This window comes from Coloeus monedula, assembly GCF_965178545.1.
Source record: "Coloeus monedula genome assembly, chromosome: 6".
NCBI classification, from domain to species: Eukaryota; Metazoa; Chordata; class Aves; order Passeriformes; family Corvidae; genus Coloeus; species Coloeus monedula.
Window position 1 is genome coordinate 4,966,550 of NC_138786.1, and position 14,615 is coordinate 4,981,164.

A 14,615-nucleotide genomic window follows, 5' to 3' on the forward strand; every position below is an offset into this window, starting at 1 on the left:
TATTGGAACATTATCAAAGGAAAATCTATGATTCTGACAATAAGTAAAAAGTATTTCTCTGAAGGAAGTGAAATCTAAGTATGAAGTATTGAAGTATGCAAGGATACTTGCATACTTGGTGCTTACATACTGGATTTATCTAAACATAGCTCTTCCTTTTGCTACAATTTTTTTTAATGAGTTTTACCTAGTTCTTGCTATTGTAATCATTATTAAAAAGCATACATGCAATAGAAGTACTGCTTCTGTTCTCTTAGCTGTGTTCGCTCTGCCTTCCTGTCCTGAAATACAGGACTGAATGTTATAAAGTTTATTCATGCTTCTGAGTAAGTGAAAAGTGGTTTGTGTTCTCTAAGACAAGAGAGTCAACATCGAGACTAGCTATACACAAATAAGCACTGAGGAAAACACCTTTGCCAGGAGTCAGTTCTAAATCAAAAACAAGTTTACATATTAAAAGGGAAAGGATAGAAACTCTGGGCTACTCTGTTAGAGTCATCAGTGTCTTTTTGGCAACTAGCACATTTTCCCTTTCCAAGACCTTTGCCAGAACCTAGAAAGATCTTTCTTCTGGTATTTGCAGAAAGATATAAAACTGATGAGTGCAAAGAGATCCAGCATACTAGAATATATACAACAGGGAATTTCCATGTGATTGAACTGAAGTGCTGTCAGGTTACAGCTAGCAGCTATCAAAACTAAACTGAATTACTAATATTAACTTTAAATAATTCATTCCTGTGTCAAGAGAGTTACCAGAGTCCTGAAATTATTATATTATTATATTACATAAAAATAGCACAATATGAAAAATCTGTGTACTCTAAGTTTGATTGCTTCTCCATTTAACCCCATACATTTTTTATCTTTAAAATTTCACGCCAAGGAAGTGGGGGTTTTTTTGGTAACATTCACTGCACTTTAAATGGATTTTGGGGCTTGGCAGCTGGTCAGCCACTCACAAGTGTCATGAAAGTACAGGAAACTCCTGGAAAGCATTCCAAAGATAAACTTGGAATTCCGTAGAACAAAAGTGATAGTATTACCATGATTTTTCCTGGATCTGTCTCATGAAAAAGTGAGGATTACGAACAAAGTTAGTATCAGATGTGCTGTCAAAGTAGGGCTGTGGAGAACAAGAACATCAGTATTTTGTCTTTTATTGCCCAAATTTACCAAACGTAAATTCTGGCAGTTTTGTGTCCATGTAAAATATATTGTCTTGGATTAAAGCAGATAAAAATTCAACATTAACATATCAAACTAGATGAGACTGGTTTCAGCTGAAATTTATTTTGTGCTAAACTGTTTAGAAGAAAAGCCTGAATAAAAAAAAAGTTCTGAAGTGATGTGTATGGTTTAGGACATTAGAAAGATTTATTAATGTGGCTGAGAAATTAAATACTCCTAATTTGTATGTTTAGTTATGTTCAGTATTAATGGAGTAGTAGGGTAAGGATATATATATATAGTGCTGGTAAGGAGATTCAAAAAATGTTTGTAATGACTGTGGCAAAATAGTCATGTGTGTGAAATGAAATAGTTAACTTCAATACATAAAACTCATACATTTTCTAAGCTGAAATGCAGATCCTTAATTTCTTTATGGCAGTATAATTACAGAGAAAACCCATTTTAAGTTCAAATATATTAGAAATTTGCTTCAAGATGATGGCAAGTGCTAATCTGATCTAAGAAAGAAAGAAAAAAGTAGTAGCAAGAAAAGCTGGTATCAGTGAAATATCATGCAGCCATGTTGTCATATGTTAACTTCTGCTCATGCTGTCCTCATCAATGCAACTAATTCACCTTGGACTTGCATTTGGATGGCTATTTTTTGAAGCTGGGAGCATGACCAGTTGTGGATTACCTGCTTTCACATTGCATCAAGAGTAAATTTTGTCCACTTAACAAGCTAGTTTAAATTTTCAGCCATTTGCACTCTTCTCCAGTTGACGTACTTGGTATGTAATTCCCAGTATTATTTATACTCTGGTCAAATTTGGCCCAAAGACTTCCATGCAAGTCAAGTCATTTGAGATATGGTGGATTTGAAATATGTAAAATACTACAGATGGCATTTGACTAGATTTGACTCTCTAGCCAAATATATATGTGTATTTGGATCTATAATCAAAACTGATGACTGCGGTCTTGGATAAATAGTTTGTGATCTGTAATATCTTAATTTTATTTAAAGTTTTTCATTCCATTCAGATGATTTTCACAATTTTTAACACATTAGTATAGCTTTGGTTCATTACTGACAATGCTGGTTTCATATATTTGCAGTGACATAATTTCATTCCAATTTAGTAACATCATGCCCCATAGACTCACACTGACATCATTTTGAAAACTTTGAGAGAATGCTTTGTAGTATTTAAAGGAAATTAAGCCTAAGTGTAAACATTATTGAAATGATGCCATCCTTGTTCTCCTCTCATTACCCCAGTGTAAATTAGAAGGCATTTTAATGAAACCCATGGAGTTAAATAAATTTATTTCAGGCCTGTTCATTTAAAAGAATAACCTCCAGTCTTAATTCAAGCAAGATCTAATAAAACAATCTGTCTCCAGATACTTTCTAAATGTAATTTTCTTGGTTATGCATGTAGCTTTGTTGATTTAAAAACCAGGGGATGGAGGTAGGAGACAGTTTCCAGATTTCTGTCTTGTACTGTGTGACTGTTTTCATCATTTTGGTGTTGCCCTTAACTGTTCATATATAAGCCTGGAAAACATCTTGAGACTTTTTTGTTCTTTGTCTACTAGATTTTATCTAAAAGTGCAGGGACTAAGGTTTCCAGCATAACTAGGAATCATAAAACAGAAGGAATCCGAAGCACTTTGTAGGCAGCCAACCAGAATCGTGGATTATCTGTGCTTTGCATAGGTTTTCTGAAGTACCTTACAGAGTCCTGACAGTCCTTGTGAATATAATCGGTATTGGTTGAAGGAATATTATCTGAATATTGCCAGCTCACTAGTATTTTTATTAAAAGCCCTTTATCTCTGTTAGAGATGCTAGTAACCAAAATATTCTTCTCCGAAATAATTTCCCCATGAAGGGTATAGCTGCTCCTCTCCCAGTAATAGGTCAATGGAAGCAGTGATACTGCAGGGTAGAACTGGCAGTGTATTCACTTCTTGGGACCTTGGGTTTTTTGGAAAATGTTTATTTCCTTATTGTGTTCTTTAACCTCAATTTACATGAAACTAAAGAATGCTTGCATTTTTAATGTACCCTATATGTAAAGGCAAATCTAGCTGGAATTTGGCAACAGTGAGAACACTGTGTTGTTAAAAGATGTAAGGGTGAAATTTTTTCTTGTGAATTGACATTAGAGTGAGGCCAAAGGATGACGATAGCAGAGACTTGCTAGCACTCAGGACTATGATGAGGACATAATGTGAAAAAGAGTGAAATAAAGTAGACAAGTGATGCATTTTTCAAATTACTGCTGTACAAGTAAAAAAAGCCATATAGTATCATATATTGGCTTTGGTGGGAAGGGACCTTAAAGATAATCTAGTTCCAACTCCCCCACCATGGGCAAGGAAAACCTGGAATAAATAAAAAAATAGCTGTTAGAATGAGTGTATAATGTACTAATATTCAGTATAATTACTGTAATGTTAAGTATCAACTGTTAGTGTCTGTTCACCAGATAAACAACAAATAACAGAGCAGATACAGATGTATGCATATTATTACCTTTAATCTTAAATGTTGGTCAGCTCATGTTTTTTACCTCACCATGCTCCACCTGCAGGCTTATGAACATACACAGTTATGAATCTAGGAGAGCATTTTTCAAAAGAAGAAAAGGGCATCTAGCTGAATGAAGCTGTAGAAGTGGAATTGCATAAATATGAGTGGGGAAAAAAAAGTCTTTTTCTTTTCTTAACTCTTCTGCCCATTATTTGTTCTTCTGTCCATGTACCTTTCCTTCTTTATATACATTCTATAGCCCAGGATAATGCAGGAGCAGCATTGGTCTGGAGTCCAGAGTTCCTTACTGCCTGTGGTAATTAGTGAGGGTGTAGGTGCTACTTATCAAGGGAAGGAGGTGGAGTCTGGAGTGGAAACCTAGGAACTCAGAGCCTTAATGGGAGGAGATGGGATTACACCTACTGCTGCACTACACCATGAGGAGAAGCAATTGAAGGCCAAGCCTTCACACCATGGTCCAAAACTTTTTGGAAAAGAGTCAGACTAGAAAATCTCTTTGAGTATATTGGGAATTAATTTACGTTTCTGTAGAACTAGACTGTGCAACTTAGGTATTTGGGCAAATTAACCAAATTACTTTCAGGATGTGAGTTAACAGCTACTACTGCTCCACAACAAATGTTCACATGCAGTCTTTCACTTTAATGTAAATGTTAAGCAATAGTTCCTAATGGACAACACTAAAATTGTACTGCATCTCTTTGAGGAATATTCTGGCCTTAGAATACCAGACAGCTAGGAGATTTGAACAAGAACAGTTCCCTGTTTTCTCCTTGCCATTTTGGAGTACCGGATTGCCATGGGGCACTTGAAAAAAGGTTTGCAGTCCGCTCTGTTTCACCGCTTATTCCTTTGCGCTTCTTTTCTTTAGCAGGTTTTAATTTTCTCTCAACTGTAATGCAAGGAGCAGACTTCCATGAAGCTTGTGGGTTGTGGAAAGTACAGGAAATAAACATCCTGTAGAGGAAAGATGGAGGAAAAGTAGGTGGATTAAATTACTGAAGTATAAACCATCCTTAAAAACAATAAATGTATCTGAATTTTATCTATTAATTGCTGATGCTATTAGAAGAGATTCTTGGAAGCAGTATCCTCAATATAGCCACATTTTAATGAGCCTTTTTGTAGAGGATAGTATAAAATGTAGTTTCCTTCTAAAGGACCATATTGTTAAATATATTTGCGATGACTGGACAATAGCACATAATTTTGAATTAGTCAGAATAAAGGCTGGATTAATTTATTTACATCTCTATTCTAGGATCACTAAGCAACCAAGGACAAATGGCTTTATATCTGGCTAGTATATTGTATTGCTTTAAAAAGCTTTTTAAATGAACATTTGTTCTTTGGCACAGGGATAAACAGATTGTAAGCATATTATAGCTTCTCTTGGGTAATTTCTGGATTTTAGTACATGATCTCCCAGGCCAGTGTAGTCCTATGGCTGAAACTTCCCCAGTTTTACATGTCTCACTTTAATTAAATTTGTTCGTTTGTCTTGTTGGTGGTGTTCTTTTGTGTTTGTTTCTTTATTTTTATATGTTTATTTTAATAAGCTGCAGTCACGGTAAGGTAGGGGCTAGTGCACATTGAAATTGTGCACTATAGGTTATTCATCTTCAGGTACGTGTAGACAGCTCAATAATTACGAGCACAGACCAATTTCATCTGCAAGCATTCAGTGAGGAGTTATGTTATGTATGTGTTCATCTTAAAAACTGCTCTTAATTTCAACCATACCTACCCTCTGACTGGTTTTATCTCAGTTATTGGGAACTGTCCTTTTTAATGTTGATGTTTTATCCACATATACTCAATAGCCAGCAAGTGTGTACACGGATGAAATGGAAGAAATAAGTCTTGTTATGCCAAGCCTAGAGACTTGAAATATAGAATTACAGTATATTTACTTGCTGAAGGATGTGAAAAATATGTCTTTAGAGCTTATAATTAAACCTACATCTCTCATAAATTTGGGAAGTGAAATAGTATTATAGTCATTACATATTATTTTCTCTTATGGGTTGGATCTGATGCCTCAGCACTTGCCACTCCTCAAAGTAATGCCATGAAGAAGTAAAAAGCCTGAGTAATAAAGGCATTACTGAATTTTTTCATCCAAAAATATATGTAGGCAGTTTCTGCATCTGCATCTGAAAGTGTGAAGACTATTCTGAGCATGTCCAGAAAAATGCAAATCTTTCTGGTATTCTTTTGTTGGGACCCTCACTTTAAAACTATTGAATTTTCTTTTGCTTACTTGAAAGCGTAAAACCAAATGAGGCAGCTACTAATCTTGAATAAATTAATAGAAGGCAGAAAACCATTAAAGTCAAGGTATTGGTTACACTGACCAGTGCTGAAGACCTCTACAGTGTCATATATTTTTTAGTTCTTCCTAAAGATAAATCTGCAAACATAAAATGCAAGGCATTCAGTTCCTTGTTAAGGTATCTGGAAATTTTTAATTTTTATTAGTTTTCATTGCACAAGGAAATGAAAAAATCCTACCTATAATTTCTGAGATCTTCACTGGTCTAGAATATACTTTTTTTATTCCTGTTTCTCATGCCTTTAATTGATTGTAGTGTTTGCCTGCCTCCTTGTGATTTTCCTTATAACTGCAATCCTGATGTATTTCATAGCTTTGGCCTTGTGGGGGTTTTTTGACTTTTTTGTTGGTTGATTGATTTAGTTTGGGATTGGGTTTTTTTATTGTTGTTTGGTTAGATTTTTTAAGAAGTCATACTAAGTTATTGAATTGAATTGTGATGACTCTAGACATGCCATTTATTTATTTATTTAGGATTTCACATGTTAAATTGAAATGCTAATGGTCAACTTGAGCATGTTACCATAACTATCTCAACTAAACTTAATTTTTAATGTTGGATAAATCAAAATACCTTATACATCATTTTAAAATTTATGGATCATGATTTTTACCACTAAGGGACTGGCAGCATCTTTATTTCAACAAGAGGCAAAAGATGGTGATTTGGGGAAAATGGGCAACAGTCACTTTTGTGACAAATATTACAAAGATCACAATGACAGGGAAGTTATTGTTGGGTTTGCTGTACTGGTATCCCAGAGAATGGGGACACACAACAAAAGAAACAATTAAGCATTTTAACTCCAGCTTCTGCATTAATCTTGCATACACTTGAAAGCAGCTGTTTGTAGCAATTTGGAAGGTTTTAAAAAAAAAAAAGTCCAGACAGGGAAACACATAGATTGCTGCAGTTGGATGTATGTGATAACCGAAATCACTCTGTGCTGGACTTAAAACATCTGTCACTTACCACATGCACATCACTTCCAGAGGCAGGCAGTGAGCAGAATGCTGTAGATGAAGATGTGCAGTTTTTTATTTAGTTGCAAGAGGTACTTTCTTTTTTTTGGCTGTTTTGAGGTAGGAAATTAGAAGAGACAGAATGAGTCTTGATAAAATAGCTAGAAAACAGATGGCACTTCAGGATTCATAAGAACATTTTCATGTACTTCTGCAATCCTATAACACGAGCATGTTCACATGTAACCCACGCACATTTGCATGAGGAAACCGTAGATTCGCTGCATTCAGTGGCAAAATCCAAACAGATGATCACTCTGCACATGAATACACTCTGTAGGTGACTCAATATCCTTAAAGGAATGTAACTTAGGAGAATCTTGATAGTTTGCATAAAATTAATTCCTATTTGTATTTAGCGGGGTTTCTGTTTTAAATTTGTTCACAGTTTATATACAGAAGTCCTATTTTTATTTTTTATTAAATTCTGCTTCTAACTTATTCTGAATAGTACCTCAGTGCTCTAATATATGATTTTAGAGGTATTTCTTGAGGGGTAAAAACTTAGTTGACATTAGAAAGTGAGAGAGAATTGTCTCTTTAGCTATTTGGATTTTTTTAAAAGAAACTTTTCAGGGCCTCAAATGCTAATAGAAAGATTAATCATTACAATTAAGAAAATTTGCTGTTTGTTTGGCGTTTTATTCAAAGGTAAGAATAAAGTCTTTTTCTTCTTTTTAAGAAATCTCTCATAAATTTATTTTAGCAGCCTCATGCTAATGTTTTTGAACTTTTTTTCTTAAAGACAGTCTCCCCCTACCCCCATTATTTGTTTAGTATATATGATTTTCCATAACTCCATCCAGAGATACCATTTGCTAGTTGATGCTTTCTCTTTCACTTACTCTCATAAACTCTGTCTGATTTCTTTTTATGTATTTAATCTGTTTGCCATATCATCTCTTCTGGTGAGTGTTGCATAAAATATTTCTTATGAGTCAGTGTTGCAGCTAAGAGCAACTAGATTTCTGCTCAATATCTCACATTTCAGTTGATAAGGACTAGGTCTTCCTTGTGGCTGGCCCAGACTGTGTCTGGAGGGGAAGAAACAAGCGTCACCTTAACTGCCCTCAGACATCAATAGGTGCACCAGATGTCACCCAAAGTACTTGGAAATTCACAGTCCCTTTACCTACAAATACCATTCTGAACATGAATCCCATGTCTAATTCATTTTCCTTGCCATTATTAATCTTTGCCCAAGACACAAACACCTTCACTTGTCAGAAATTCACTTGTTCTTAATGAACAGGAATTGTGTTTACTTCTGCATCCGTGTTATTTCTTGCACACTAAGTGCTTCCCTATGCAGGATGCTGTTTTCAAACAGTAACCAAGATTAACCTAGTGTTAACTAGACATGAAACATATGCTATTTCCAAATTCTATAAAATTGTATCAGAAACTAAATTTAAGGTTTGAGGGAAAATTTAATCAAGAATAAGATTTTCAAATGTCCAAACAATCGTGTTATTTTTATCAGTACAAAAATGATTTCATCTTTCAATCTTGATTTCAGTTAGTTAGGCAGGAATACTTGGAATAATTATTTCAGTGAGTCTGCTATTGTCTGAAAACAGAAATAAGCAGTTTCATTAAGTGCAATATTTCTGCTATAGTCAATCCCAATGCCTTCCCTCTGTAGAAATGTTTAACACAACTGGTTTTGCCTTAACTCCAGAGGTAAACAGCTATCTGTGCCATACAGGATTTACCTGGCTGTGGTTTCATCCCCTAAAACCAATTCCTGGCTGCTTCAGGTATATAAATGGCTGAACTCCTGTGCATGTAGTGGTTTATGCCATTATACCAAGCATATTGACTTCATCTCTTGCCATGCACAAATAGACAGAGGATGTTGCATTTTTGAATGTGAAAAGGGAAAAAATCCATTTCCTCACTTGATTATTTCTTTTGCAGAAGGCAAGATGTTGCTTCATGGCTTCTAAGTATCTTTAGTGATATGTAGAATGACTGTGGAAATGCTCACCCTCAAATTGGGACTTTTACACTAAACAAGTACTTGTTCTTCAATGTCTCAGCCTTAATGAGATCTTTCCATTCACTTCACTTGCAAGCGGGTCTTTCTTTGTTGCTATCCCATTCCTATAAAATTCTCAGTTTCCCTGACACTGCTTTCCATATGTGTCTTTGTACATATCTCAGGTCCTGAGGTCAGGTATTATGTGCAATTTTCTTTATCATTGAAACTATGGAACAATCTCTACTACCTCTTCAGCAGACTGTGTATCAAAGAAAAACCACTGCTGTGCTGGATGCCATAATTTATGGGACATTGTTAACAGTCCCACTTCCAGTTTGTCCTTTCAGGCTTTCAAGCTGTAACTACTGTGAGTTGCCCTGAGATTCCCCTCTCCATCCTTCATTATTCCATGGGCTGCATCAGTTCAGGATTTCAGTGGGCTGCTAGATTCTTGCTTACTCTTAGATGCCTGCTGAAAATAAATTTTCTTTCCCTGTGTCTTGGTTTGAGACAATTTAAAGGAGAACATTCTGGAACCAAGTTGTCTTCCTTTAAGGGTTCAAACAATCCCTTTCCACTAATAAGGAATGAATACAAGTAGATGAAAGTGAAAAAAACCCACAAAAATTTATTAACAAACAGAATGCCAACAGGCAGGAGAAAAAAAAGTAAACAACTGCTAGATACCAAACTGCTAGACCTCACAACCCCACGGAAACTAAGAGAGGCCCGAAACGCCATTCCCAAAATGGCGCCCGCCAGAGGAGGCCGTGGGGCTGAAGGACACGGGAGATATGACGTCACACCGTTCCCTTCTAAAATGGCGCTCTCCAGGCGACCGCATGGCCCCAGGAACAGAGACGGGATGGCGACAGCCCCTACTGGGAAGGCAGGAGCTACAGAGCAGTTCTAGAGGCAGATGAAAACTTGCCGGTTCGTGTGGGGTCCGCGCCGCTACCACCGCTACCTCGTGCCGCTCGCGGGTTCTGGCGCTGCTTGTGCCATGCTCTGCACCGTGGTGGTGGGGTGGCGGCGGGAGGACCCATCCATCGGGGGACGCGGGGTGTCCCGACCCCAGCACCTCCCTTGCTTTTTTTTTTTCTGCTGGTAGAGTGTGCAAAGTTCACTTCGAAACAGTTTGTAATTGTGAAATGCACTTTCTGCGATTGGCTACAGTTGCAAACCCAAAGCTGCCACAAAAGAGAGAGAGCTCTGCTCCCATCTTCTCTCCTGGTGCGGGGTGACCTGCAGGGACCTGCAGGCGCCTGTGGAGCTCCACCCAAGGCAGTTCAAACCCACTAACTGCAGTCACTCCGAGCCAAAGAGGAAAAAAAAGGGCCCAAAAAGGGAAGGAAAAAAGAACCCTTGCCTGAGCAAAGATCAAACAGCCCGCGAGCTAACACCACGTGGCGAAAAGCAGCAAACCACCCCAGCAGGGAGATTTTAAAAACACCCGCGATAGCAACCCCCATACACAAGGGTCCTGGATGCAGGGTCTGAAAGAGATGGTAACAATTTTTTGGCAGAGAGATATGGAATACAATAACGCTATGAATCACCCCAGGACACCTTGGCTCTCAAGTACTGTTGTCTCTAACATTCCACTGGGTACTTCTAGGCTGCCTGTTTATTACCGTTTTACTCATCCCCACATCCTATTTTCTACTTGCTTATTCTGTCACCACCCTGCTGTTGCTGTACTTCTCACAACCCACAACTGACTGAGCTTCAGTGATACCCCTGTATGTTGTTAGATTAGATTTATCAGAGTACTGTTTTCAGCAATTGCTGTTGCCCCTTTTGGGAGTCTGTGGTGCTGTCCTAGTATGATATTCTGCTGATATATCAAATGGAAGATTTTTCTGGTACATCATTCCTGATACCACTGCAAACATGCCATTTGCCTGCTCTCTGCTGTAAATGGAGGCTCATGATACTCTTATTTGTCTTTGGTCATATAGGACTTTAATCATTTAGCATCCTATTCATTTTTAGACACCCTGTGTCTTCATGATCAAATGTGTGTTTCCTAGCTTCTTCCAGACCTTTATAAACCAAGATATAAGTAAAAAGCCATCTCAGCTTTTCCACATCTGTACCTCTTCTAGGAGAGCTCACTAGGAACAATTTACAAACATTTTGCCCTTGGTATTGTGTTTCTAACCTGATTACATGCTAGTTTCCTGAGCTGTGACTAAATCTAAGTCAATTTTTGTTTTCATTTCATATTGCTGTGAGGCTTGGTGGAGATTTGCTTTGTGCACAAACTGTAAGTGGAGCAGGATTTTGCTCTGTGTAAAGGAAAGGCTCAGGGTTGAGATAACTGCAAGCACTGTTCCCAGATTTTTTAAGGGTTTTACAAGATTCACTTGCCTTCCTGCTACAAGTAATTTCAATCATGTATTAATTATATGTTACTTGAGCAGTGTTTTAATGTAATATATGTCATACCAACAAGGTATGTTAATATCTGAAGTATTTGGTTTTGAGCTACAGCAGTCTTGATTTCAGTGGAATCACTAATCACTTACTTTTGTGTCTGTCTTCATCACAGATGTTTTCTATTCCCAGTTGCATTACCAGCGCTGCACCGAAAACATGACATCTTATAGTAGCATTCCATAAGCACTGTAAAAAAAATATTTTTGATAGGTAACGTAGTTTAACAACTTGGGTAATTATTACAAAAATAAATTAGAAAGTCATGAGGTAGAAATCTCAAAGGACGTCCAAAGGCACTTTAAAATGGAATATAAAAGGCTTGAAAAGAAAGTGAATCCCAAGAGACATAGGCAGTCTCATTTTAACTCAGCTTTACTTACCCTTGTTTGCCTACATTTTTCACAGAAAGGAGTGCTTTTGAAAATGGAAGCAGTTGCCAAATGGACAGTTATATCAGTTTAGAAAAAGGAGAAATCAACACACAAGCAAAATGACAATCAATTAAGTAAAGATGAGTTGGGTGGAAGAAATTCACTTCGTATTCTAAATGACAAGAGCTATGTGTTTTAGTGAACAGTTGATGTCATTATGCATCTTTTTACAGAAATGTCTGTGAGATGAAAAGGAGAACAAGAAGGCTGCTTTGAAAGGAGTGTATTTAATTAACAAAGGATACAGTGGTTAGAATTTTAAATCCTTCATTCTAGGGGCCTTTTCATAAAAGAAAAAAAACATACTTATTTTAGCAAAAGGATCTGGTTCAGATTTCTGAAAAACATGACCCAAAATATCAGTATTCTAATTATCATAATAGTTTTTGCCTAGGGGGAGTACATGACATTTAGTACTCAGTACAGTTTTGCAGAAAACCTCACTTACTTTTAACTTCCAAAGGATAAGGGTATATGCTTAAAACCACCAGCTTTACCGTGGCTGACCTCCTCAATGTTCTGCTGCAGAGAGCTGTCTATAGTCTTCTCTGATGAGTTTTGTTTGTGAAGTGACAGCCAAATTTTGAAAATAAGAAAAGTGAATAATTACACCTGCCATTTTCTGTTTCATATTTTTAATGTTTAAATAGCCCTTTGGGTATTTACATATCTGAATGATTATTTAGATGCCTTTTGTATTTGTATACACAAAGTCTGCTTGTTCCTTTGATCTGAAACAGAGGTTGTTTCAATAAATCAAGTGGATACCTGTTGATGTGTTTGATACAGCCCAAGATGTAACATTAAAATAAAATTCTTTGTAATTCAGAAAGTATGTTAATTCTAAAACCAAACCGCAGCATAGCTAGAAATATTGTGACAAGCAATTAACATACGCTCTTGACATCTTTTTTTTCAGGCTGAGCTTTTTTATGACGTTTTTTCCAACTGAGATTCATTTACTGTGATTTACTACATATAATTCCCTAAAAATGAGAGGAAGATGTTAATCCAGAGAGCAGTCTATTTTCTGTATCATTATCATGATGTCTGAAAAGAGAGGAAGTGCAGGATACTTTATTGGGGTTTTAGAATGACAACACAGAAAGTCGGAGCTGGTCCCTAAACAAATCCATATGTAATGGCTGAAGTTGCATCATCTGGAACTTGTAAAACTAGTAGACATAATCCAAAACATTTTTGTATAATCCTTTATATAAGAGGGGAGCTAGGCAAAATGTGACTTAATGAGGGATGACAAGGGAAAAAGAGGAGTGCATATTTCCTGGTTTTCAGGTGGAGAAAGACTTATTTTTACTTATTTATTTTTAGGATAATTTAGGTTGGAAGGGACAAATAAATTTTTATCTGCCAAAATATACATAATTAGACTGCAAATAGCTTACTTCAGTGTGGATGAATAAAATACCTGGAATTGGCTACATAATTTGCACTTTTTCAGATTTGTAGAGGTGAGGCTTAATTTGAATCCCTTGGATGTGCACTCAGGCACGTAAGTGAGTTCTTAAAAGTCTAAAATAAGCTTTATTGTTTTATTAGACTAAAACATTTCTCTAAGAAGGCACAAATTCAATGACAATGTGGTATGTACAATGTTGGTTATAAAGTAAACCAATAAAATATATGAATGTGCTGCTTTATGATACCTCACTGGTATTTATTTGACTGTTCTGTATGGAGAAACAAAAGAGAGAAATGAGTAAAATCACCAACTGAACTCAAGAGTAGATGAGGGAGAAGTTACACTGGCACTTGGAGAAAAATTTTATTTGAATTTAGGCAGAAAATTCTGGTATCTCCAAATAAATTACTTCAGTTGTACCTCATTGGATTATTTTAATTACAATATTAAACTATTTTATTAGAATGTAGTATGAGCAAGACTTAATTGTTCAAATAAATGGAACTTCATTTTTTTTAATGGTTTTTTTATAATTTTCCAGAGATAGAGGAAATTGTTTTGGTTGTTTGCCCTTCACTATTCCTTTTGTATAGACCCCTATCCCATAAAGAAAAGCCAGTTTTGAGACATATAAAATGGTGACTTTACTACAATATTTTCAAAAAAATAATCTAAAAGTATTCATGTTCCCTGACATATTTCTACTAAACACATGAAGAACAGAATGACTCCATGCTATAGGACTAGGAAAACATGTAGCATTTATTTACATAAAATATGAAAATCGTTTAAAATACCAGCTCATTTTCTTACAGGTTTTTTTTAAATTTACTTTTAAATTGCAAATAAAAACCACTCTACTATTTCTTTTCCTTTCCTTTTTTTTGTAAAGTAAACTACCATCATGTGGTTTTGACTTTCAATTAAAGTAAGCAGTTTTTTACAGCAGAAAAAGTGTGATTTCTTTGTGAATGGTTGCCTCTCAAGAGTGTCTGTGTTTTTTCCTGCCTATGTAATTTCAGATGCTGCACAACAAACATGTGATGGTTCGTGTTGGAGGAGGCTGGGAGACTTTTGCAGGTTACTTACTTAAGCATGACCCATGCCGAATGCTGCAGATGTCCCGAGTAGATGGGAAAACTTCTCCAATCCAGAGCAAGTCTCCAAACCTCAGGGACATGAATCCAGACAATTACCTGGTTGTTTCTGCTCATTACAAAACCAAGAAGGAGATTAAGTGA

General features: G+C 36.3%; 1 protein-coding gene and 1 long non-coding RNA gene across 2 annotated transcripts in view; one reads left to right on the forward strand and one right to left on the reverse strand.

The window, feature by feature from the left end:
- GAS2 (growth arrest specific 2) overlaps window positions 1-14,615 on the forward strand; it is a gene marked incomplete at both ends in the record, with an annotated part of 70,996 nt that extends 56,381 nt beyond the window's left edge. The window contains one exon of the mRNA XM_082283712.1: window positions 14,397-14,615. Within this exon, the coding sequence (XP_082139838.1) occupies window positions 14,397-14,615 (219 nt within the window). The remainder of the gene's footprint in view (window positions 1-14,396) is intronic.
- On the reverse strand, window positions 3,596-11,680 carry LOC309573933. Its single transcript, XR_014226474.1, has 3 exons — window positions 11,610-11,680; window positions 7,045-7,144; window positions 3,596-4,693 (listed from the first exon to the last, which is right to left on the reverse strand). It is a non-coding gene; the product is annotated as an uncharacterized lncRNA (long non-coding RNA).